Source organism: Pantherophis guttatus, chromosome 4 (assembly GCF_059756535.1).
Source record: "Pantherophis guttatus breed Tessera chromosome 4, ASM5975653v1, whole genome shotgun sequence".
Taxonomy (NCBI): domain Eukaryota; kingdom Metazoa; phylum Chordata; class Lepidosauria; order Squamata; family Colubridae; genus Pantherophis; species Pantherophis guttatus.
The window spans coordinates 14,989,472-15,017,035 of NC_142066.1; the positions used below are offsets into that span (position 1 = coordinate 14,989,472).

The 27,564-nt window shown below is 40.9% G+C and overlaps 1 protein-coding gene across 4 annotated transcripts in view; it reads left to right on the forward strand.

The window, feature by feature from the left end:
- Positions 1 to 27,564, forward strand: part of LOC117679684 (alpha-N-acetylneuraminide alpha-2,8-sialyltransferase-like) — a 64,151-nt gene that overhangs the window by 30,408 nt on the left and 6,179 nt on the right. For all 4 annotated transcript variants that reach the window (XM_034441837.3, XM_034441840.3, XM_034441838.3 and 1 more), the window contains 4 exons: positions 11,902 to 12,059; positions 13,782 to 13,859; positions 22,422 to 22,547; positions 25,092 to 25,236. In XM_034441837.3, coding sequence (XP_034297728.2) covers positions 11,965 to 12,059; positions 13,782 to 13,859; positions 22,422 to 22,547; positions 25,092 to 25,236 — 444 coding nt within the window. In that variant the 5' untranslated portion in view covers positions 11,902 to 11,964. The remainder of the gene's footprint in view (positions 1 to 11,901; positions 12,060 to 13,781; positions 13,860 to 22,421; positions 22,548 to 25,091; positions 25,237 to 27,564) is intronic.

Genomic DNA, 27,564 nt, shown 5'->3' on the forward strand with positions numbered 1-27,564 from the left:
ATCAGTTTCTATATACTTTGGAAGCGATTTTGACAATCTCAGCCAAAGATTTTCCTGCCACCCCCTCCACTTTTGCTAATTTGCGCTTAATGTCTGGCCATGCCTGGGTCATAAATCGTTCAGCAATCAAAAGGCGGTTTTCAGGAGCGTTGGGGTCTATTCCTGTATGTTCCCTGTACATTTGCATGATCTGTCCCAAGTAGGCTTGAGGACTTTCATCTTTCCCTTGTATCACTGTAGTAATGAGGGAGAAATTCTGAGGTTTCCTCCCTGCATCACGAAGGCATCTCATCACCAGTCCCCGGTACTGAAGTAATTCAGTCATATGATTAGCATTCAATGGATCCAATCAGGATCGGCTGGTTTTCCAATGTTATCTCTTTGTTGTTGGTCATTGGCTGTGTCTCCCAGGTGTAATTGGTGAAGGATCTTTTCCTTAGCTAGTCTATATTTTTCCTGTCCTTCCAAATCTAATAATGTAGTCAAAAGAGTTTGAATGTCACCCCAGGTAGGCTGGTGACTTTTAAAATTAGAGTCCATTAACTCAATTATCTGTTGTGAATTTTGGGAAAAGGGTCCATATTGTTGTTTCCAATTTAAAAGATCAGTTGTAGTAAACGGAGTATACTGCAGGGCATTTACCAAATTTCTGGCAGCATTGGTTGTAACTATTGTTCTTAGAGGAGCCACAACTTGGATTTTTTTTTCTTTAGCATCTGATACGATTCGACTCCTGGTCCTGTAAGCAATCGGACTCTCACTAGGAGAACGAGGTGGAGTCGAAATAGAGGATCGGCGAACCGATTCTCACTTAATGGATCTGCCTCTCTGTGGGGAACACTGAGGTTGTACTGACGTAGTAACAACCTGGGGAGGCAGCACATTTACTCTTCGTCTTGGCGGTGCATAGGGCGGAGGTCGGTGTAGGTCTCCGTCGTCATCCGCCAGAGGAGCCGGTGGAGGTTTCTTTTTTCTTTTCATAGCACAACAGGGATCTGAGCCCTTGGCCAGGAATGCTTGAGTGCATTCCAGTTGGCATTGCTTTAGCCAAGGGGGTTTTGTCTTTATGGCTGATCGCCACCGGTCTATGTATGAATATTGGTCCCAATGACCATCTCTAGTTACCACCTGATGCACTAGTGAAGTGATTTTAGAGTCTATACTTCCTTCTGCTGGCCAGCCTACACCAAAAGTTGTCCATTCTAGCTGACAGAACTTCCTTAAATCCATTTTATTGCAAGGGGGATTTCCATAATCTCCAGAGAATCCTGCCTCAAAGTTTTTCAACATGCATTCAAGCGGCGTCAAAGATGCCGGTTGTTTGCTGCTACTCCCACCCATTCTAAGAAAACACTACGGTCGACTCAGGACACCGGACGTTCCAACGGCTATCTCTGAGAAATGCGACCGTTAAACCAGCCCACATAGTTTCCTACTTATCTGGACTTAGGCAAGGCAACCTGTCCAGTCGAGGATGTTCCTTCCCCGCTTCCAATCCTACAGATTGGGTACAGACCTATTCCATACTTGCCTGCAGGTCTTTTGGTCCTGGACGTCCACTCAGCAACCAGTCTGTCACCCTGAGGATCCTTGACGTGATTTCGAGTGCGGGCACTGTGATCCCGCTGTGGCTGTAGATGTACCGAACCCTTCAACAGAGGGTTGGCCGGCCTGGTAGATCAGCCAGACCACAGCGAGAGCTGTGCCGGACTAAATCCGCCAGGAGAGTCAACGGCTCCTTCTTATGGGTCCCTTCATGGTCGCCATGGAATGTTATAGAAATTATAAGAGCCTTGGTAGTACAGTGGTTTAAAGCAACCTGTTATTAACACAGCTGCCTGCAATTACTGCAGGTTCGAATCTTACCAGGTTCAAGGTTGACTCAGCCTTCCATCCTTTCTAAGGTAGGTTAAATGAGGACCCAGTTTGTGGGGGCAATAAGCTGACTTTGTATAAATATACAAAAGTATGAAGGCTATTGCTTAACGCATTGTAAGCCGCCCTGAGTCTCCGGAGAAGGGTGGCATATAAATCAAATTAAAAAAAAAAAAATTAAGACTCACAAGATTTCCATGGGTGATCAGAGAGGTTTATTGCGCAAGGTTCAGTGCAACACAAGAAGCAAAGACTGAACAAAGAAAAGATTCTAATGCAGTTACATTTATACATACTTTTGACATTTTAGGATTGGTTACATTTCTGACAGCCCACAGCGACAATCTCCCCCCCTTTGCTACTATACCCTACAAGCTTACTAACGTGTTTTTTTTTTGTGTGTTTCTAAAAAGGTTTGGGCGATTTCCATTGTGAAATATCCTGTCTTGGGAATGAGTTTTCTGCCTGCTTGTAAATGGAGCCGAACTTCCGGCTTCCATTTTCTATTATCTCTAAGCACCAGTAACTGTTTTCTTCCTACAAAGTTTCCTTTATGCAGCTGGCAGGAATATGGAATGAGTATCAGGCAGGTTCCTTGTTAGCAGCTTGATTTTTCCTTGCTTTTCTTTGCTTTTCTGGGAGCCTTTTCTTATGAGTAATATTTTATTTGGGGAAATGAAGAGGGGGGACTTTGATTCCTTCCCAGAGCAGGTTAGTGGGGTGGGGCGGGAATGGGGATTTTGAAGTAACCTTCCCCTGTCACGCCCACTAAACCATGCCATGCCCACCAAGCCACACCCACAGAACCGGTAGTAAAAAATTTTGAAACCCACCACTGGCTGGAATGTAATGTGGTTAAACAGGAAGAGAATTGAGGAGGGGCTTGTAGGTTTAACAGCCCTCCTATTATTTCTGCTGCCTTCCTGTCAACCTTGCGAGGTAGTCCTGACAGGAAGGCACACTCAGCAGTACTTGGTCTGTTTTAATATACAGTTGCATTGGTGGAAAGTACATCTTGCATCCCTCACATTTACAATAGAAGAATAGCAATAGCACTTAGACTTCTATACTGCTTCACAGTGCTTTACAGCCCTCTCTAAGCGGTTTACAGAGTCGGCCTATTGCCCTCAAAAATCTGGGTCCTCATTTTACCAACCTCAGAAAGGACGGAAGGCTGAGTCAACCTTGAGACGATGAGAATCCAACTGCTGGCAATCGGCAGAATTATCCTGCAATCCTGCATTCTAACCATTGCGCCACCAAGGCACTTCGAAACAAGTGAGGGACACTCCTGAGATGTTTGCTGTGTCATGTTTTTTGTGCAGGCTCAATTGTCTCTCTCATCGGATCATTGTCTGGCCTAGTTTCTCAACTTCAACAACTTGAAGATTATGTGGACTTCATCTCCCAGAATTCCCCAGCCAGCCATATGGCTGGCTGGGGAATTCTGGGAGTTGAAGTCCACACATCTTCAAGTTGCCGAGGTTGTGAATCATTATTAAAGTCTGTGGCACTTCTTTTCTGTCTCCTAAAATCATTCGCGGATGCCATTACACCTCCTTTCCTCAAACCCTGAGCTTCCCCTCCATCTTGGCTGCCCATGGGAACTAATAGGAGCCTTGGTAGCACAGTGGTTTAATGCACCCTGTTATTAACACCAGCTGTCTGCAATTAAAGTAAGATCGAATCTCGCCAGGCTCAAGGTTGACTCAGCCTACCATCCTTTCTAAGGTAGGTTAAATGAGGACCCAGTTTGTGGGGGCAATAAGCTGACTTTGTATAAATATAAAAAAGTATGAAGGCTATTGCTTAACGCATTGTAAGCCGCCCTGAGTCTCCGGAGAAGGGCGGCATATAAATCAAATTTAAAAAAAAAAAAAATTAAGACTCACAAGATTTCCATGGGTGATCAGAGAGGTTTATTGCGCAAGGTTCAGTGCAACACAAGAAGCAAAGACTGAACGAAGAAAAGATTCTAATGCAGTTACATTTATACATACTTTTGACATTTTAGGATTGGTTACATTTCTGACAATCCCCCCACCTTTGCTACTATACCCTACAAGCTTACTAACGTGTTTCCCCTCTTAAGTGGATCGCAAGTGTTCTTGCAAACCTATCTAAGTTTCCTGCCGTTATATCTGTGGTTACCTTTGCTTAGCTAGATGTGATATCTTGCTCGTGATGGTGTTTCCTGAACTTCCCAGCTGAGGAGGATTTCGTTAACTCTGTGGTTCCACTTTTTGAACCTAATGCCAAAGAAAGGGGGCCCTCCAGAGATCCTCTAGACTGACTCAAGTATTATATCACTTTTATATCTAATTTCATTATTCCATTTGGTTTTGGTTTTCCATATTAGTGGGAGCTGATACTCTGCCTGAGTTTCTGCTTATTTTCCTTAGGGGAATTTCCCTGCTCTTTTAATATTGAGCTTCTCATATCTTCCAACACTCTCTTCACTAATTAAGTGTATTCTAATGCTTTGTCCACTTAATCTGATCTCTGTCAATTAAAAACACCACTTCCTCTTCTTTGGATCGGGCAATCTTTAATGCTGACTTCCCTGCCCATATCATCACTTCTTCCCATTATCACTTGGTTCCACTCTCACATTCCTTTCTTCCTTCCCCATCCAAAGGTTATGCAATCCACTGTCGGAAGTTAGCACCCACCCCTTTTCTGGAAGAGTGAAATATTTTAGGAAATATGAAAAAAGGCAGAATATTATATTTCCCTGGATGAGAAATGAAGAAGCATATTTTACGGACAAAGCAGCTCCCACCTTCCTGCCCCCCACCCTTTGTCAATGGGCCATTAAGGCCTGGGCCAGTCTATTCTACATAACAAAGATTACCTCCTTCAGGCAGAGCCATAGTAAGAATTGCCAAAGATAGGATTAGCCCTCTACACAATAGCAGCAGAAACTCACCACATGTGACCTGGGAAGCACATGTGACCATCAGTCAGCAAGGCCCCCACCCCCTGGGAGTCTGACAACCAATCAGGATACTCTTTCTGGGCCCCAAGAAATGCAGAGCCAGAGAGAGCATAAAACCTGAAAAACTCGCTGTATCTGCCCTTTTCTGTTCAGGAACTCAAGCCATGTGATCCTGTCCACCATTAAACCATCTTTCCAAGCAGTCTCCATGTTTCCAGTGTCTTTTTCCCCACTTGGAGCAGAACCCAGAAGGATATTTCTTCCAACACCACAACACCCCTAACCTTCCAAAAACAAATCACATACCTTCTCCCTTCCATCAATTCTACTTTCTCTAACTCCTTCTTCTTATAAAACATTCAATTCCTCCTACCACTGCCATCCTGACTTCCAAGTCAGCACAAGTCTGTGCAGACCAACTTAAAGGCAACTTCCTGGCTTCCACTAAAACTTCCTCTCTCTCTTCTACTATTGTATATCCGTCTATAAACAAATTAGCTCCTTCTTCGAAAGGAACAACAACTTATGCTGCTAACAAACAAACAAATAAGCAAACAAACAAACAAATCTGAAATATATTTGGATCCAACTTTAGCATCAATTCTCTGCCTTTAGTAAAATGCAAGTCAGATTCAAAAAAATCTTACAAAATCATTTCTTTTATATAGGTTTAATTAAGGGTTTTAAACCTCAAAAATTTCCAGAAAAAAATAAGATCAAAATTGTATTCAGAGCAGTAAAGAAAATATATCTGTATAGCTTTTATATGCAAATTAAAGAGATCGAAACAGCTGCATGAGCCAATCACCCATGTCCCCCTCCTTTCTCAGGCTTATTCAGCAGAGAGAGAGAGAGAGAGAGAGAGAGAGAGAGAGAGATGATGAACAGAACAAAAGCCCATAGCTCACCCTTTTCCTGCTTCTCTCCTCCAAAGGAAGGGGGGGGGTTCCGGAATACAGGGAAGAGGAAAAAAAATGTTTAAACTACATAGAATTCTCATCTCCTTTCGCCTCTCAGCATCCTTTCAACAACACAACCCTCTGCATTTCCTTCTATTCTCAACAACTCATAGACATTTTTCCACAAATTTATCTGCCACATCCTCAACACACAGGCATTCACAGGGCTCAAGATCACTTCACTTTATCACTCCTTATGAGCTTCAGGACACCTCACACACACACATTCACATTTGTACTGCAATCAGACTTCTTGTATAAACCAATTTCACATACAAAAATTTCATTTAATGCTTCCTCCATGCAAACCAAATTATTTCAGGGAGCTTTTTCACAAGCCACTATTATTAGAGGATTTCATCTTCCCTGCAGGTTTGGAAATGATTACATACATATACATGCACACATATCGTCAAACATTTCCAGACCTGTGGAGGTTGTTTATTTTTTGTTTTGTGTTTTAATTTTAACAGAAATCACACCAAATTGATCAAGTCAAATTATCTGAGTCTTCCCATTTAGACAGGCTTTACCTTTTTACTACCTGATAAACCCCGGGTGGGAAGAACAGTAAACAATTTCTTCTTTATTCTTAGTTCTTTCAGAGTTCTCTGGCTTTTTTTTTAAAGAATGGCAATTTATCAGAATGTTTACAACACTGCAATTAGTTCTTTTCTCTTACCACACATAAGATCACACACATTTTTTAAAAACTTTTATTGCATAAGGTTTTCTTTCTCCCCGCTCTTTAGATTTCATCAAACAGACCCTAGCAAACTCTGCCTGATACTTGAGTAATCAAGGGGGTCTCTCTTTTAGTCTTCCACTGATCAATACTATTACCATCCATTCTAACAAGACTACACTTGGGTCACGACGCTGGATGTTCCGACAGTCGTCAATGAGAACCGCAAGGGTTTAACCACTGACACAATACTTAATTCCTTACTAGAGACTTTAGGACGACGCCTTGTCTCCTAGGGGGGTGATCAGGCCCCCTCTTCACCACTAAATTGGTGGATACTTCTTAACAGAGAGACTTGAACTCCCTGACTTATACTTACCTGTAGGCGTTTTCCTTCTTTTTCTTTTTCTTTTTTGTTGAGGTCTCTGTGTCTGGCTAACCTTTGAGGATCCTTGACTAGTCTGCTCGCCAGCGATTTCACGGCACCCCCCACCGAAAGATTCCGTGGACTTCAAAGGAGTCCTAATGGCCGGCCAGTGGATTTTCCTTGGGAGGCATCGGTTCCCGCTGGGGCAGCCCGTCTGGCAGAACAAAAGTTCTTTGTTCCTTAGTCCCGTCTGGGGTGCCATAAATGTTGTGGAATGATGAGACCAAAAAACATTCCTGGGTCAGCCAGAGACAGTTTTATTGCGCAAGTTTCAGAGCCAGTTTTGTACCTGAAGCTTTGAACAAAGAAAGAACTCTGATACGACGGTTTTTATACATTTCTAAGACAAAGGATTCAGTGAGATCATACATTTTCCATATATGGTTAACATGAGATCATACATCCGATTTTCCCTATATGGTTACAGACATTGGATAATATGTTCATCTAATTACTTAAACCATTAATTTTAGTTTATAAAATTATCTTAGCCACACAACTTTTCTTGAGTGCTTGTAGTTGTTAATGGGAGAGTTACTGCTGTCCTTGGGTAAATTTATTGGATTAAGTAACTCTTTGTAACATATAAGTCTTTGTCTCATTCATAGTGAGGTCACTCAGATGTTTTCCATATGGCGGTCCTTCCTCAGAAGTTATATTACCACTTAATGGGGTTTAACTGTTTGTTAATATAATCTCCAACAAGCACTTTCCTCTCTTATAATAATGTGAATAGAGAGGTTCTCTCAGAGTTCATGTATCTAAGCACGTCTTCCCCCTATAACAATGTGAATAGAGAGGGTCTTCCAGAGCCCATATATCTGACTCTGTATGATTCCTTTCTTTTATCCACATTATATTAACACATATAGTAGTATTCATTATACTTATTTACCAATTTATATTCATTTATATTTACATCTCTTTGTTTAATGTTGTTCAATTACTCCAATTTAAGTTTCATCAGTACTAAGTTAAACATTTCCTGTTTTGGTTTCTATTTTCGAGCCAACAGTACATTTTATTCCATACTTCATAATAGTCCGAATCATCGCTGTCTTTTAGCTCCATAGTCATTTTATCCATTTCTGCGCATTCAAGAATTTTCCTCATTACTATTTCGTCTGAGGGTATATTATTTTGTTTCCAGTTTTGTGCGAATACGATTCTTGCTGCAGTGAGTATGTGTAGTGTAATGAATTGGAGTTTTTTATTCATTTTCAGGTCAGGTATTCCTAATAAAAATAGTCCTGGATTCAAATCAAAGTTTGCTCTGTAATTTTTTCCAGACATTTTTGAATTTTCGGATCCGGCAATATTGGCCAACTACCGTCCTGTCTCCAACCTTCGCTTCATGGCGAAGGTTGTTGAGATGTGGTCGCGCGACAGTTCCCACAATTCCTGGAGGAAACATCTTATCTAGATCCATTCCAGTCGGGTTTCAGGTCTGGGCACAGCACGGAAACGGCATTGGTCACGTTGGTTGATGATCTCTGGAGGGCTCAGGACAGGGGTTCCTCCTCTGTTCTGGTCCTGTTAGATCTCTCAGCGGCTTTTGATACCATCGACCATGGTATCATGCTGCACTGGCTGGAAGAGTTGGGGGTGGGAGGCATCATGTTGCAGTGGTTCTCCTCCTTTCTCTCCGACCAGTCGCAGTTTGTGTTGGCAGGGGGGCAGAGGTCGACCTCGAGACCTCTCAACTGTGGAGTGCTGCAGGGATTGGTCCTCTCGCCCCTTCTGTTCAACATTTATGTGAAGCCGCTGGGCGAGATCATCCGTGGCTTCGGGGTGAGATACCACCAGTACGCTGATGACACCCAGCTGTACATCTCCACCGCAGGCCACCCCAATGATGCCCTTGAAGTGATGTCCCAGTGCCTGGAGGCTGTGCGGATCTGGATGGGGAGGAACAGGCTCAGGCTCAACCCTTCCAAGACTGAGTGGCTGTGGCTCCCGGCATCCCGATATAGTCAGTTGACTCCATCACTGACTATTGGGGGCGAGTCTTTGGCCCCCACAGAAAGGGCTCGCAATCTGGGAGTCCTCTTGGATATGCAGCTGTCCTTGGAGGAACATCTGACAGCTGTAACCAGGGGGACCTTTTGTCAGGTTCGCCTGATTTGCCAGTTGCGGCCCTTTCGTGATCGGGATTCCCTGTGCACAGTCACTCATGCCCTTGTCACCTCTCACCTTGACTACTGCAATGTTCTCTACATGGGGCTCCCCTTGAAGAGCACCCGGAGGCTCCAACTGGTCCAGAATGCAGCAGCGCGGGTAGTGACGGGAGCAGCATGGCGCTCCCATGTAACACCGCTCCTGCATGAGCTGCACTGGCTCCCAGTGGTCTTCCGGGTGCGCTTCAAGGTGTTGGTTATCACCTTTAAAGCGCTCCATAGAATCGGGCCTAGCTATCTTCGAGACCGCCTGCTGCTACCAACGACCGCCCATCGTCCCGTGCGCTCCCACAGAGAGGGCGTCCTCAGGGTGCCATCAGCCAATCAATGTAGGCTGGTGACCCCCAGGAGGAGGGCCTTCTCTGTGGGGGCACCTACCCTCTGGAATCAGTTGCCCCCAGAGATAAGGAGAATCCAAGACCTTAGTGCCTTCCGCCATGCCCTTAAAACCCACTTTTTCCAGCAAGCTGGGCTGGCTTAAGAAGAAATTTTAAATGTTTTAATTGGTTTGTATTTTTAATTTTGGGCCAAATTTATATATATTTTAATTATTTTTTAATATTTGTATTCCATGTTTTTTCATTCTGGCTGTACACCGCCCTGAGTCCTCAGGGAGAAGGGCGGTATATAAATTAAAAAAAAAAATTGCACCAATATTTCCTTGTGATGGGGCACGTCCACCACATGTGATTTTAACGATTATTATGCCACTGAAATCAAGACATTTTTCTTGCGGGTACGGTTGGACAGACACCTGGAAAAGATTTACAAGTGATTGGTTTTTGTGCCCAGCAACTGCAGTGAGATTTTTATTTATTTATTTGTAAAAATTTATAAGCTCATATCTTACCCTGCAATAACTGACCAACTTTACAATATTATATTATTGTACTTGTAATGTAAGATTATTAGGTGAATAATAATAATAATAATAATAATAATAATAATAATAATAATAATAAAAAGGCTCTGAAACACCCAGAAGGAAGGAATGGTTGTTAAAGATAACACAATTTGTAGAGAGGGGCAAAAATTGACCTATTTGATTAAGGAAAATGCAGAAACTAATGTATATTTATTAGTGAGTGGAAACCCTTTAGTTTATGGACTTTTTGCTGAAAACCAGGGGGGGAAATGAACTTGATGTGTTTGATGCTTACAAAGGGTAGAATATGGAAAGAAATCAGCCATGTAACATGTCCTCGATTTATGACCACAATCAAGCCCAAAACTTCCATTATTAAGGGAGACAGTTGTTACATGACTTTGGTTCCATTTTATGACCTTTCTCGCCACAGTTGTTACGGAAATCACCTTAGTTGTTAAATTAGTAACACGGTGGTTAAGTCAATCTGACTTCCCTGTTGACTTTGTCAGAAGGTCGCAAAAGGTGATCACATGACCCCCGGACATTGCAACCGTCATAAATAACATGCCAGTTGCCAAGTGTCCGAATTTTAATCACGTGACCATGGGGATACCACAAGGGTCATAAAAAGTGTGATAAATGGTCATAAATCACTTTTCCCCCCCAGAGCCGCTATAATTTTGACCGCTCACGAAATGAACGGTTGTAAGTCAAGGACTAGCTTTGTACTCTGCGATAGGAATAAATGAGATTGAATTTCCTGAGCCTGAAGAATTTCAGAAAGCTCAAACTGCCCAAGGAGCTGCTGATAACAGTTCTCAGAGGAATTATTGAGTCTATCATCTGCACCTCCGTAACTGTCTAGTTTGGCTCTGCAACCCAACAAGAGAGACATGGACTTCAGAGGATAATTAGTACTGCCGAAAAAACAATTGCTACCAACCTGCCTTCCATTGAGGACCTGTATACTGCACGAGTCAAAAAGAGGGCTGTGAAAACATCTACATACCCCTCACATCCTGGACATCAATTGTTTCAACTTCTACCCTCAGAACGACGTTGTGGAACATTGCACACCAGAACAACTATAGACCAAAGAACGGTTTTTACCCCCATGCCATCACTCTGCTAAACAACTAATTCCCACAACACTGTCAAACTATTGACTGAGACTGTATTACTATTATTATTCTCATCCTTCCTATTACCTATCTCCTCCTGAGACAGGAGGGTCTTATACTATAAATCATATTAATCTATGTATTGTATTATTCACAGTATTATGTTGCTCTCAAAAGTGTTGACGTGGGAGTAGAAGTTATGTTGCAAACCTCAGGAAAGTACAAGGAACAGAAATAAGGAACTTGTTAAATGTACTGATGAGCTTAATGATCTATGTTCTATATCCTCCCTGTAACGAATTTATATTAAGAAACATATTACCAGAAGTGTTCATGGAAAGTAACAGACGGTGTACCCATATATGGAAATAGAGGCGTAACGCCTCTGGCGTGGCTAGAATTGCAAAACGTATAAAAGGTACACCTTGGGCGCCCAGGGTTCGGAATCTGACATGTGAATGCTCCGAACCTTTGCTAGCAAATAAACCTGTGTTCTCCAACTTTTGTGGTCTTGTCTCTTGCATTTGGGAAAGTGGGTTTTCCTGCTTTACTCCTACTTACGACTATAACCTTGTTGCTTGTATCTTTACGATTATATTGTTTTATTTAATTTCCTAGTATGATTTTGATTGTTTATTAGTAACATTAAGTGTTGTACCTTATGTTTCTTGATGAATGTATTTTTTATGTACACAGAGCTTATGCACCAAAGACAAATTCCTTGTGTGTCCAATCATACTTGGCCAATAAAGAATTCTGTTCTATTCTACTCTAGCAGACAAGATACTGTCTCAAACAATCCTCCTTTTTGATTAATTCATGTTTTCTGTGCAATTTTTGTGTCTCCAAAGAGCCTAATTTTCTGAGAGTGACTGCATTAGAAGAGTGAAAACTAGTCACCAATTGCTTCTACCATGTTCGCCAACATATGTCTGAGAAAGCAGAAATTAGCAGTGACCGTTTTCTTATTTATCGGCGGCATTATTCTACTACGGGAGAAATTCAAACCGTGAGTACTGTATATGAGTTTGTATTTCTTTCAGCAAACTGGATAGGAAGCCACAATTTTTTTAAAAAAAGTAGACATTTTCAGTGTACGTACAATACAGATAGTCCTTGACTTACAACAGTTCATTTAGTGACCGTTCAAAGTTACAACGAGACTGAAAAATGTCACAAGACTGTTTTTCACACTTACGACAGGAGCCCTGTGGTAACAGGATCAAAATTCTGCCACTTAGCAGCTGACTCATACTTATGACGGTTGCAGTGTCCGAGGATCCTGTGATCCTCTTTTGTGACCTTCTGACAAGCAAAGTCCATGGGGAAGCCAACTTCACTTAACGACGGTGTTACTAACTTAATAGTTGCAGCGATTCACTTAACAACTGGGGCAAGAAAGGCCGTGAAAGGCTGCTAAATTCACTTAACAAATGTCTCACTTACCAACAGAAGTCTTGGGCCCAATCGTGGTCATGCGTTGAGGTCATGCGATTCCCCCCCTTTTGTGACTTTGCGACAAGCAACGTCAATGGGGGAAGCCAGATTCGCTTAACAACCGTGTTACTAAGTTAACGGCTGCCAGATTCACTTCACATCGGTGGCAAGGAAGGTCGTAAAACGGGGCAAAGCTCGCTTAGCAATTTTTTCGTTTAGCGGTGGAAATTTGAGGCTCAGTTATGGTCGCAAGCAGTGGTGGGATCCTGCCAGTTTAACAACCGGTTCGGTGATCGCGCGCTTCGGTGTGTGTGCATGTGCAGTTTTATGAAAACTTACCTTCCGTGTTACTGCTGGGAAGTAACACAGCTGAGGCGCTGCGTGAATCAGCTGACAAGATATAGGTCAGTAAAGCGCAGGGGCAGGCGGGCAGCCCCACCTGATCGTCAGAGCAAGCCGGTTCGCTCCCAGCTGATCGTCGGAACTACCGGTTCGCGCGAACCAGTCTGTACCGGTAGAATCCTACCTCTTATCGTAAATCCAAGGACTAGCTGTATTAGGGTACCTATGAGACCGTCTTTTGCCACCAATAGCCTCCAACCGACCAGTTCGTTCTCACAGGGAGGGACTACTCAGGGTACCGTCAGTCAAATTATGTCGACTGGCGACTCCCAGGGGGAGGGCCTTCTCTGTGGGGGCTCCAACCCTTTGGAATGAACTGCCCCCGGAGATACGGAATATCCCTGATCTCCGTGTTTTCCGCCGTGCCCTCAAGACCCTGATGTTCCAACAGGCAGGGCTAAACATACAAACATGCGAATGATTTTTTAAATGTTATCTAATTCTGGGTTTTATTTAATTGACCAAAGTAAGTAACAATTTTAATTAGCAATTTTATGATGTTTGTGTGTCTATATTTTTCTTGACTGTACACCGCCTTGAGTCCTACGGGAGAAAGGCGGTATAGAAATATAATAAATATAAATATAAATATAAATATTAATATAAGAGTTAAGGTTGTGTTATTTGAGGTGTGGTATATATCAGATTCTCCATCCGAGAATAGTTTGAAGGGTCTGAGGCAAATTTTTCCCCATCTGAGGAGCTGTCCTTGGTTAAATCCAAAAAGGCATCTACTTTCAGAGGCCTCCTTATTTATCAGTTAAATCCATTCTTAAAACTTGATGTGTTGTTTAAACGATCAGAAAGACAAGGGCAAGAAATGAGGGGTGGATTCTACAGTTCAATTCAATTCAGTTAACCTCCCCCTCCCCCTTTCCTCTATCCTTTCCAGAAAAGAGGTCCGGTTAGACAAAAAAATTACATGCCAGAAAGTAAATCAGGATTTTAAAACACTGGCTTTCTTAAGAAGGTGAGTTTGGTAGGTGAGGGTTTTCCAGCCAAAATGACTGAATTGCCTAAAGTTATTTGTTTGCTTGCTTTATCATTTATTTATTGGACTGATATAGCCGCCTATCCCAAACCTGGCTGGCGAATTCTGGGAGTTGAAGTCCACCCAGATCTGAAACAACCCTGTTTTAAGAGTCTTAATTAAAATGGAGTGGTCCCCCATTCAAATTAAGTTTCATACATAGAAATTATTTCAATTATTTCAAAATTATTTATTGGAGTGTAGTTGGTGATACGTGGAAACTTTCAATTCATTTTCAAGAGTTCTCAGTGATGTTATATATTAGTTTGACCCTTAACTGAATAAATATATAAATCTAATATATAGGTTTAGTTGCTGTATCTGATTCTGGCCCAGTTACAGATAAATATCACCATGTTTCTTCAAGATGGTATTAAGTGCAGTATTACCTTATTGTTATTAAACAGATACAACATTAGTTTCATTTCATTTTTTCCTCTACATATTCATTAAATTCCATCAGCAGTGGTTGTTTAGGATGCCTTAAAGTCATGGCTATATTACCACTTATTCTTCATGGAAAATATTTAAAAATAAAATAAGGAAAATTTTTGGGAAAAGTTAAGGAATTTAACTGTGTGTTTCTCTCTCTCTCTCTCTCTCTTTTTTTTTGATTCTTTTTTATTTTTAAACAAAACATAAAACATAAATCCATCATCCATTACAATTGCAAACAGTGTGTCGGTCGGTTACAAATCTTTTGTGCTTCATCTCTATATTCAGAATTTACTAATTATCTAATTTCTCACATTGTCAAACAAATAAACATCCTCATTTATCATTTATTTAACTATGGCTTTACGGCTTCAAAAAAATTATTTTCAAATATTAGATTTATAACATTCATTTCATATTTCATATTTCATTTCCATGCTTTCTTATCTAGCCATTGATAAAATAAATCCCATATCTTATAATATTTTTTATCTTCTTGTTCTCAATTTCAAATGTCAATTTACTCATTTCAGCACATTCCAGGATTTTCTTAATAACTTCATCTTGTGTTGGTATTTTCTCATTTTTCCAGTTTTTAGCAAACACAATTCTAGCTGCTGTTAAAACATTCACAATCAAATATCTCAATTCTCTATTGTATATTTCTGGCACAATCCCTAATAAAAAAATATCTGGCTTAAAGTCTATATATTGTTTTATCATTTTTTCCAACCATGTGTGGATTATAGTCCAGTATCTTTTAGCTTCTACACATGTCCACCACATATGGTAATATGAGCCCAGTGTCTGATGACATTTCCAGCACTTTTCAGATTTATTCTTGAACATTCTGGCTATTCTCGTCGGGGGTAGATGCCACCTGTAAAATATCTTATACAAATTTTCCTTATATGTTGTTGACATTGTCATTTTATAATTTTGCAACCACAATTTTTGCCATTTCTCTAAATCAATTCCATAACCAACATTTTTCCCCCATGCAATCATTGTTTCTTTAACTTGTTCTCCTTCCAACTTTACCTCTAATAAATAACCATACAATTTTTTAATTACGTAGTCATCAGAACCTATTAAAATTTTATCTAAGTTAGACAAATTATTATAAAAACCCTCTGTCTTACAATCTTTATCATATCTAGAATGTATTTGCATATAAGAAAACCAATTTATCTGTAAACCTTGTTCCTCTAATTCTTGTTTTGATTTGAGTTCACCCTTTTCATTCAATAGTTCACTATATTTAACAATTTGTTCCCTTCTAAATATTATTGAGTATGAAAATGCTTCAATCGTCGATAACCAGACTGGAATTTTTAAATAGTGTTGTTTTTTAATCTTCTCCCAATTTAGTAACAAAGCCTCACATATATAATGTCTTCTAAAGTACCCCTGTGTTTTTGTTTCCTTGTACCATAAAAAAGCATGCCATCCCCACAACAAGTCATGTCCTTCTAAAGTCAATAATGTTTCTTAACATTATCCATTCTTTAATCCACATCAAACTTGTCGCTTGATAATAAAGTTCCCAATTAGGCAAACCAAAACCTCCTCTTATTCTAGCATCTTGCAACAATTTCAATTTTATCCTCGCCTTTTTACCCTGCCAAATATATTTTAACATTATTTTATTCAAATCTTCAAAATAGTCTTTTCCCAATCTAATTCTATATTTGTAGAATATAGAATTCTAGGTAGTATATTCATTTTAATTGTCAATATTCTCCCAATCAATGATAATTGTAAATTTTCCCATTTTGTCAAATCTGTCCCAATCTGTCGTTTGAGTTTATTATAATTGTTCTCTTTAAGTGTGCTGCATCTTTCTGTCAAATATATCCTCAAGTATATAACCTTATTTGTGACCTGCATCTTTGATATTTCTGCCAATTCTTCTTTTTATTAACATATTTTTTTTCAAGATCTTCGTTTTGTCTTTATTAATTTTCAAACCTGCTACTTTCCCAAATTCTCCTATTTTATCTATCAATGTAATTATTGACTCTAAAGGATCTTCAAGAAGAAACACCAGGTCATCTGCAAACGCTTGCAATTTATATTCTTCCTTTTGAATTTTCATTCCTTTTATATCTTTTTCTTCTCTGATATTTCTATTTAGCACTTCTAATGTTAATACAAACAACAGAGGAGACAGTGGGCAACCTTGTCTCGTTCCTTTTTTTATCTCGATAAACTGTCAATTCTCCATTTATCATTACTTTTGCTGTTTGTTTATAGTATATGGCTTCTATTGCTTGAATAAATTTTCTGCCAAAGCCCATCTGCTCCAATTGAAGTAACATAAATCGCCAGTTGACGTTATCAAAGGCTTTCTGAGCATCTAGAAATATCAAAGCCATTTGCTTTTCAGGATGTGCCTCATAATATTCCAAAGTGTCCAGAATTATCCTCATATTGTCTTTAATCTGTCTTTTTGGCAGAAACCCGTTTTGATCAGAATGTATAAAATTATTTAAATAATTTTTAAGTCTTTCTGCCAATATTGAAGCAAAAATTTTATAATCAGAATTTAGCAGGGAAATAGGCCTATCATTTTTTATTTGTTGTGGGTCTGTGTCCTCTTTTGGAACAAGTGTAATATATGCTTCTGACCATGACTTGGGTATTTTCCTCTTTAACATAACTTCATTCATAACTTCTAGCAATGGGAGACTCACTGATTCCTGTAATGTCTTATAATATTCCGCTGACAGTCCACCCGGACCTGGTGCCTTCCCAATCTTTTGTTTTTTAAGTGCTTCAGTTAATTCCATCATTGTTATATTTCCTTCTAACATCATTTCAACGTCTTTAGAAATCTAAGGTAAATTCGCCTTTTACAAGTATTGTTTAATATTTTCCTCCTCTATATTTTCTTGTTCATACAGTTTTCTATAGTAAGCTTGTATAATTTCTTTCTTCTCTTTATTCCCAAATCTAATTTGTCCTTGGTCATCCATTAGTTGTGTTATTTTTCTTGATTCTCTCTCTTTTTTCAGTTTGTATGCTAACCATCTACCTGGTTTGTTGGCATCTTCAAAATAGTTCTGTTTAACACTTCTGATTTTTTGTGCTAAATCTTCCTTTTCTATTAATCCCATTTTATGCTTAGTTGTATCCATTTTTATTTTAATATCCTTTTGTGGAAATTTCTGAAGCTCCTTTTCGAGTTTCTTGTAATCATCTCTAGTGTTATATAGACTTGTCTTTTCTTAATATTTCTTTTCCTTGTATAGTCTATTATCAGACCTCTAGTATAAGCTTTCATTGTATCCCAAAGATTTTGCATCGATGTGTCCTCTTTTCTGTTTTCTTTAAAAAAGAAAGCCAATTCTTTCTCCATTTTCTGTACAAAGTCCTTTTCTTTTAATATTGTATTATTTAGAGTCCATCTAGATCTTATCCTTTGTCCTTTCCATCTCACAGTCACTGGATTGTGATCTGCCCAGGTATTTGCTTCTATTTCAATTTCTTCTATATTAGAAGTCAGTTCCATTGTCGTCCATATCATGTCTAATCTAGACCATGATGAATGTCTGTCAGAATAAAAAGTATATTGCCTATTTTTTGCATTTCTTTCTCTCCATGCATCTTTTAAATTTGTTTCCTCTATCATTTTAAAAAAGGATTTCGGAAGTATCTTTCTACTATGCTTTACTGCCTTGTGTGTATTGTAATCTAATTTCTCATCTACTATACCATTAAAATCCCCCATCATACAAATATTGTCATAGTCCAATTCAATTATTTTCTTATGTAGCTTTCTATAGAAGTCGCCTTGATTGTTATTTGGAGCATATATTGCTATTAAGAGTATTTTCATGTTATTATCTGTTATTTCCACCATCAAAATTCTTCCTTCATCATCTGCGTATATTTGCTCTGCTGGAATTATGTTTCTAATGTATAAGACAACTCCCCTTTTCTTACATTGTGGCAATGAGGCAAAAAATTTTCCCTAATTTTGGCTGTACCAGTAACTGTTTGTGTTGCTTTTTAATGTGCACTTCTTGCAAGTAGATTATATCAAACTTTAATTTCTCTAATTTATGGAATACCTTTCTTCTTTTAATGGCTAAATAAAGTCCATTTATATTTATTGTAATCAATTTTTTCTCTTCCATAAGAGGGGTTTATTGCTCTAGTAGATCTCGGTTCCCGTTGCTCTTTATGTTCCACAATACCCCCTACTGCTTCTGCTTTTTCAATCATTGCTATGTCTTCTTCTTGGATTTGGATCAGTGGTTCTGCCGTTCTAGTTTCCATTTCTTTCTCTCTGAGAAATTCTGCATAAAATGCTTTAGCTTTATCCACTAAATCTATTCTATATCTTTGCTGTTGCCACGTAAGCACTAATCCTTCTGTTATTAGCCATCTGTAATTCACAACTTTTTGAAGTAGTATTTTAGTCAGGAATTGACTAAATTCTCTCACTCTTCTCGGTATTTGCTTCAGAACCACAATTTCTTTCTCTTTGTACTTCAGCGTTTTTTCTCTTGCAATCTGCAATATTTGTGCTTTAATCGATTTCTTGGTAAACTTTATATGGACTTCTCGTGGTAATTTATTTCTCATTGCATACCTTGTGTAGACTCGAAATATCTCATCTATGCCATCCATCAGATTTTCTTTGGTAATTTCTAATGCTTCTGCTAAAATTTCTATCATTATTTCTGCCAAGTTCTCTCCCTTTTCTTCTATATTTTGAAATCTGAGATAAAATTCTGCTTTGTCCATCTCCCATCCGACTAATCCACTCTTATTCTTGCTCAACTTCATCGAGTCTAGTGTTAATGTCTCTAATTTTTTTCTCTCTTTGCTTTTCCTTTTCCTCAATCTTTTGGAGTCTATCTTCATATTTCATCATCATTTGCTGTATGTTCTCCACTTTCTCATCTGTTTTCTCTGTTCTTTTTTCAATCTTCTCTACTCTTGTTTGTATATTTTGAACTCCTTGTAGAATCATCTGTAGTGTCGTCTCCTTTTCTTTCTCTCTTTCCTTCTCCTTCTCCTGTTGTAGCATCGTCTGTATTGACTGCTGTCCTCCAGATGGTGATGAAGAAGAATCATTGATGTGGAAGAGCCAATAACCGTTACTTTTTTACTCATTCTGTGAAGTAGTTGCAAAAGGTTTTAACAAATAAAAAATTCTTCAGGCTCTTCTATACCTTAATCCGTTTATGGATGGAGCAAATATTACCCCAAATAACAAACACTGAGGAACAATAATAATGAATGGTGGAGAACATACAATTTGTTCAACCTTGCATTCTGGAATGGTTTGGTAAATATTCAGGTTAGAGTACTCAATTAAGTCCCATAATTTATTTACATATTATTTAATTAAAGTTGTAGGCCACCCATCTCATTATCAAGGGACTGGGTGGCTTCCAGTTTTCTTGTAGATCAGAGGAAGAGGTCAAAAAAGTCAAGATGGTGTCTGAGACCCTCTGATCACATCAATGAACGTCTGTTCTGGCACCATGTTTGTCTCTCCTCATTTCATCCAAGCATGATGAGCAAAAGATACAGTGGTACCTCAGTGCTCATTGTTAATTGGTTCCAGGAGGCGCCATAAGTACCAAAAATGATGAGTATCAATTTTTTTCCACAAGGAATAATCTAGTGCAGGGGTGTCAAATTCAGTTTCATTGAGGGCCGTTTCAGGGTTGTGTTTGACCTCAGGTGGCCGGAGTGTGTGTGGCCAGGGTGGGCGTGGCCAGCTCGACATCACTCATGTCAAGGGTGCCTGTGGTGGCCTGAGCGCTCTGCCAGAGAAAATGGGCTCCCGAGTTCCGTTTTCGGCTGTGACGGCCTCCTGCAACCCTCTGCCAATAAAAACAGCTCGGGAGGGCCGCACACTCCATTTTTGCTGGCAGAGGCACTGCAGGCCAGTCCTTTGCTGTTTCTGGGGCAGCCCCGCAGGCCAGATCTAAGCACCCCGCAGGTCGAATCTGGCCCCAGGCCTTGAGTTTGACACCCCTGATCTAGTGAGTCACAAAGCAGCCAACACCAACAAGTTCTAGCTTGTGTGTTGAGTACCATCAGAGGTGGGTTTCAGCAGGTTCTGACCAGTTCTGGAGAACTGGTAGCAGAAATTTTGAGTAGTTCAGAGAACCGGTAAATGCCACTTCTGACGGGCTCTGCCCCCATCTATTCTCTGCCTCCCGAGTCCCAGCTGATCGGGAGGAAATGGGGATTTTGCAGTAACCTTCCCCTGGATTGGGGAGGAAATGAAGATTTTACAGTATCCTTTCCATGGAGTGGGGTGGGAATGGAGATTTTACAGTATCCTTCCCTTGCCATGCCCACCAAGCCATGCCACGCCCACCAAGCCACACACATAGAACCGGTAATAAAAAAATTTGAAACCCACCACTGAGTACCAAATAAATGATTTTCACATCCAAATGTTGCTAAGAAGCAAATTTGATGAGTTTCAAAGCAGTTGAGCATCAGGGTAGTACTGTACCTCATTTCTCCTCATAACAAAATTAAATAGTTTATCAGCAGTTTCATTCCTATCCCTTTGCAGCTTCTATAGTATAATCCCAACAAAAGAGGGTGACCAGACAATGGAATGAACTTTGATGTGGGACTGGACCATTCCAAACTCAATTGCAGAAAATATGACTTCAGCAACAGAGTGGTCAATGCCTGGAATGCACTACCTGACTCTGTGGTTTCTTCCCCAACCCCCCCAAAGCTTTAACCTTAAACTGTCTACTGTTGACCTCACCCCATTCCTAAGAGATCTGTAAGGGGCGTGCATAAGTGCACCAGCGTGCCTACCGTCCCTGTCCTAATATTCCTTTTTACTTACTCTTTTCATGTATTCCAATTATGTTTATACTTTTACCTGTTATCTTATATATGCTTGACAAATAATCTTATGATTATGATTATATGATTATGATTATGGAAGAAAGTCTGAAAAAATGAGCTCTTTCCTTCTCCAGTGAAGTCAAGGCTATGCTTATGTGATAATAGCAATAGCATTTAGACTTATATACCGTTTTACAGTGCTTTGACAGCCCTCCCTAAGTGGTTTACAGAGTCAGCATATTGCCCCCAACAATCTGGGTCCTCATTTTACCCACCTCGGAAGGACGGAAGACTGAGTCAATCTTGAGCCTGGTGAGATTCGAACTGTCAAATTGCAGGCAGTCGGCAGGCAGCAGAAGTAGCCTGCTGTACTGCACTCTTAACCACTACGCCGCTGTGGCTGTTTAGCTGAACGGTGTAGAATAAATTATATGGTCTAAGAAGGAGGGAAAGCTGAGTCAGCCTTGAGGTAGTCAGGACTGAACTTCTGGCAGTGGGCAGAGTTAACCTGCAATGCTGTATTCTATCCACTATACCACCATGGTTCTTAAGACAAACGGCGTAGAATTAATTGTATGTTCTACACCAAATCTTGATAAGATGAGATCAGTTCCTTCCCTTGACATACAAGTAGTCCTTGACTTACAACCATTCATTGAATGATTGTCGGAAGTTACAATGGCACTGAAAAAGTGACTCACACAGCTATTTTTCACACTTACGACCATTGCAGCATCCCCATGATCACTTGATTTACATCCAGATGCTTGACAGCTGGTTCAGATTTATGACGGTTGCAGTGTCCCGTGATCATGTGACTACCTTTTGCAACCTCCTGACAAGCAAAAGTCAAGAGAAGCCTGATTCACTTAACAACAGTGTTACAGATTTAATCACGGCGGGGATTCGCTTAACAAACGTGGCAAGAAAAATCGTAAAACGGGACCAAACTCACTTAACAAATTTCTCCCTTAGCCACGTAAACGCTGGGCTCAATTGTGATCATAGGTCAAGGAGTCCCTGTATTTTAACATCAATATTTCCCTTCCTCGTATTTCGTATGAGACTAAGAAACTTGAGGGAACTGATTAGATTTGAGATTTGAAGATCGGGTTTGGAGACGCTGGATCCCAAATGCATTGCCGTGCTGGCTGGTCTGGGAAGGGAGGTTCCATTGGAAAGTTCCCGGGAGTAAACATTTTCTTCTCTTTGTTTTGATGATAGTGCTGAAGGTCAGAAACCATTATTTAAGAACGGAAAATTCTCCAAGGACAAGGTTCTAAAGTGGCAGCGGATGCTTATTCAGTCATGTCCTTGGAAACCCAATGCTACAGCGATTATGCAATATAGGTAATAATGCTAATGGTCCCTCCAAATCATCAGTTCGAAAAGGAATTGGGTTGCTTGCCTGTCAAACCTGATGCAAACTTAAGCCTCTAAATAGAAAACGATGCTTGGTTCCATTTCCTGAGAAAGGTATATTTTTATTAGAGATCCAAGTCAGAGGTGGTATGCAGCCGGTTCTGGAAAACCGGTAGCGGAAATTTTGAGTAGTTCGGAGAATCGGCAAATATCACCTCTGATTGGCCCCACCCCCATCTATTCGCTGCCTCCCGGCTGGGTCTTCTTTTCTTCACCCTGCACACGGAGCCGGAAAGCAGGTTAGTGGGGTGGGGTGGGAATGGAGATTTTACAGTATCCTTCCCCTGGAGTGGGGTGGGAATGGAGATTTTACAGTATCCTTCCCCTGGAGTGGGGTGGGAATGGAGATTTTACAGTATCCTTCCCCTAGAATGGGGTGGGAATGGAGATTTTACAGTATCCTTCGCCTGGAGTGTGGTGGGAATGGAGATTTTACAGTATCCTTCCCCTGGAGTGGGGTGGAAATGGAGATTTTACAGTAACCTTCCCCTTGGAGTGGAGTGGGAATGGAGATTTTACATTATCCTTCCCCTGGAGTGGGGTGGAAATGGAGATTTTGCAGTATCTTTCCCCTGCCACGCCCACCAAGCCAAGCCACGCCCACCAAGTCACACCCACAGAACCACTAGTAAAAGAATTTGAATCCCATCACTGGATCAAGTGTATTGCAGTAATGTATAGCTAGAACTGAGATTTGCCCATCAAAATTCCTGTGTTATTCCCCTCCTCTCCTCTCCTTAATTGTCTTTCATTTCCCAAGATAACCAATTAAAATCATGCAAGCTGTTTTCCTAACGGTCAGTTCAAGTGTACTCTGGTATGCTGCTCCGTCCTTCTCCCAGCTGGGTGACCTTGAAGCAGCTTCTCGAGAAAGCACAGCAGCTACTTTTGGTTTCCCAAGCATTTTCCCTTTCGTCCCCCTTCTCCATAGTTTATGGCAGATTGTCACCGCAGATCAGCAAAGCACAAGCAAGCTTGAGGTGGCAGCAAACTGCCCTTCAATTACTTTAATCTGATCTATTCTATTCTATTCTATTCTATTCTATTCTATTCTATTCTACTCTACTCTACTCTACTCTACTCTACTCTACTCTACTCTACTCCCTTTCTTATTCTATTATACTGTACTCTATTCCCTTTCCTATTCTACTCTACTCTACTCCCTTTCCTATTCTATTATACTCTACTCTACTTCTTGTCCTACTCTACTCTATTCCCTTTCCTATTCTATTCTACTTTACTCTACTTTACTCTGCTCTACTCTATTCCCTTTTGTATTCTATTCTACTCTACTATTCCCTTTCATACTCTACTCTATTCCCTTTCCTATTCTACTCTACTCTATTCTACTCCCTTTCCTATTCTATTCTATTCTATTCTATTCTATTCTATTCTATTCTATTCTATTCTATTCTATTCTATTCTACTCTACTCTACTCTACTCTACTCTATTTCCTTTCGTATTCTATTCTATTCTACTCTACTCCCTTTCCTACTCTACTGTACTCTCTCTATTCCCTTTCCTATTCTATTATACTCTACTCCTGTTCTGTTCTGTTGTTCTGTTCTGCTCTGCTCTACTCTACTCTACTCTACTCCACTCCACTCCACTCCACTCCACTCCACTCCACTCCACTCCACCCCACCCCACCCAACTCTACTCTATTCCCTATCCTATCCTATCCTATCCTATCCTATCCTATCCTATCCTATCCTATCCTATCCTATCCTATCTCTACTCTACTCTACTCTACTCTACTCTACTCTACTCTACTCTACTCTACTCAGAGGTGGGTTTCAGCAGGTTCTGACCAGTTCTGGAGAACCGGTAGTGGAAATTTTGAATAGTTTGGAGAATCGGTAGTAAAAATTCTGACTGGCCCTGCCCCCATCTATTCTCTGCCTCCCAAGTCCCAGCTGAATCGGGAGGAAATGGGGAGTTTGCAGTAACCTTCCCCTGGAGTGGGGTGGGAATGGAGATTTTACAGTATCCTTTCCCTGCCATGCCCACCAAGCCATGCCATGCCATGCCCACCAAGCCATGCCACACCCACAGAACCGGTAGTAAAAAAATTTGAAACCCACCACTGACTCGACTCGACTCTACTCGACTCGACTCTACCCTACCCTACCCTACCCCCTTTCCTATTCTACTCTACTCTACTCTACTCTACTCTACTCTACTCTACTCTACTCTACTCTACTCTATTCCACTCTATTCCTATTCCTATGTTGATGCAATTTAGAATTGCATTGGCTTTTTTTGGGCTATTTTAGGTAGATAGTTTGACGGAGTTGGAAAGGATCTTGTAGGTCATCTAGTCCAACCCCCACCCACCCAAGCAGAAGACCCCTACACCATTTCTGACAGATGGTAGTCCAGTTTCTTGAAAGCCTCCAGGGATGATGCTCCCACACAGTGCCTCACGGTGATCCCTTTTCAAGTTAACCCCCGCTGATGCCTTCTTTCAGGGAAGAGCTAGGTCAGTGTTGCAATGCTTCTCATCTGCTGGTGGTAACCAAGGAAAACACACCACTGCGATCCATCATCAATTTCGATGGTGACAAATATAAAAATATCACTGTGGACGCCACCATGAGAAATGTTCTATTGAAGGTAAGAGAAAGATGCATTCTTTGGGTTTTGGTGGAAGAGAAACCCATGGGGGCGGCAGGGGGGTGTTAACAGAATACAAGTAGTCCTCAACTTACAGCCTGTTCTGTCCCCGTCTCACACACGCACACAAACAGTCAGCCAGGAGTTAAAGTAAACTTGCAGACAATAATTTCCTTCGATAACAGAATTGGCAGCAACCCAGTAGCTGCTTGCCAAAAACTTTACTCACAGAGGGAGGTGTTCCTCCTCCGTCAGATAAACCAAAATAAATTCACAAAGCCAAAGAATTGTCAAGTCCAGTCCTTAATAAATCCAAGGAAGGCAGATAACGAAGCTCCAGAGACACGGTATGACTTGCTAGCTGTTCAGTTTTGTCCATCACAAAGCCTGAATGGCCACCACACCCCCTTTTATCCCCTGTGGGATGTGGTCCAGTGACTCAGCTTAATCTCTGGCACGCCTCCTTCTCTGCTGCGTGCGCTTGTCTTTCCGACGCTGGCGGGGATCCAGCCAAGACTTATCTCCGTCGCTGTCTGACTGCGGCTGCTCACAGATGCCTGGCTCCTGGCCTATCTCTTCTCCTTCGGGAGACACCTGAGACATTGCCAGAGAGGAGGGTCCTGGAGAGGGAGGCCTTGCCAACTCCTCTCCTTCACTTTCGGAGTCTTCTCCCTCCGATAAGACGGGCTCGGGGGTCGGAGTCACAACACAGCCTCCAGAGCCTGGGGAGGGCAACGACAACCCCCCCCCCGCAGTGATGCAGGAGCAGGGGTGAAATGCTCCTGGTTCGGTCCGGTAGCAATGGAGGCGGGTGGTTCGGAGAACCGGTAGCAAAAATCCCTGCCCCCCCCCATTCCCCAGCTGAGCCGCGCAATCATCAGAGGCTTTTTAAAAAAAAAAAATTTAAAGCAATTTTTCTACAACCTCTTTGGCTGAAAAAATGCTTTTAAAAGTAAAATAAAAAGCCTCTGATGATCGCACAGCTCAGCTGGGATCATCAGAGGCTTTTAAAAGCATTTTTTCTACAACCTCTTCGGCCGAGGAGGTTATAGAAAAAATGTTTTTAAAAGGAAAAAAAGCCTCTGCCGATCAGGCAACTCAGTTGGGATTGTCAGAGGCTTTAAAAAAAAAAAAAAAGAAAGCCTCTGCCGATCAGGCAAGTCAGCTGGGATCCACGGAGGCTTTTAAAAGCATTTTTTACAAGCTCTTCAGCTGAAGAGGTTGTAGGAAAAAAAGGTTTTAAAAGTAAAAAAAAAAAAACAAGTTGGCCATGCCCACTTAGTCATATTACACCCCCCCCACCAAGCCATGCCCGCAGAACCGGTAGTAACAAATTTTACATTTCACGACTGTGCAGGAGGCCGAGTAGGCCACGCCCCCATGGTCACGCCCCCCCACCCCAGAAACCGGGCAGAGAACTGGTTGCTAACATTTTTCAATCCCACCCCTGCCGACCGGCCACAACAAAATCACTTCCCTTTGGATAAATGTAACGAAATAAAACCTTTTATTTTATTTTTATTATTCGAATTTCTATACCGCCCTTCTCCTTTCGGACTCAGGGCGGTGAACAGCCAAAATAAAAACATTTATACATAAATACAATTAAAAATAGATTTAAAATAATTAAATTTGGCCCATAGTTTAAAATTTATCAATTTAAAATCCATATCAAAATTTAAAACCAACCATAAAATCATAAAATCAAGAGAGACCGGCTAACTGAAAGAGATGAGTTTTTAGGGCCCGACGAAAGGTCCGGAAGTCGGAGATCACTCGTATCTCTGGGGGTAGATTGTTCCAAAGGGACAAGGGAAATCCTTGCTAAAAGGCCCCTGATGTCCTCATTCTGTCAAGGACCTTGGAGTACTCATTTCTAAAGATGTAAGTGCCCGAGCCCACTGTAACAACATTGCCAAAAAGGCATGAAGAATTGTTAACCTAATCTTGTGTAGCTTTTTCTCTGGTAATGTTATATTACTAACTAGAGCATGCAAAACATTTGCTAGACCAATTCTTGAATACAGCTCATCTGTCTGGAACCCGCACTGCATATCGGACATAAATACAATCGAGAGAGTCCAGAGATATTTTACGAGAAGAGTCTTCCATTCCTCTACCCGCAATAAAATACCTTATGCCACCAGACTCCAAATTTTGGGCTTAAGACAATTTAGAACTACGCCGACTTCGGTCTGACCTAAGCGTAGTACATAAAATGATCTGCCACAATGTCCTTCCGGTCAATGACTACTTCAGCTTCAACCACAACAGCACACGAGCACACAATAGATACAAACTCAAGGTAAACCGCTCCAAACTCGATGG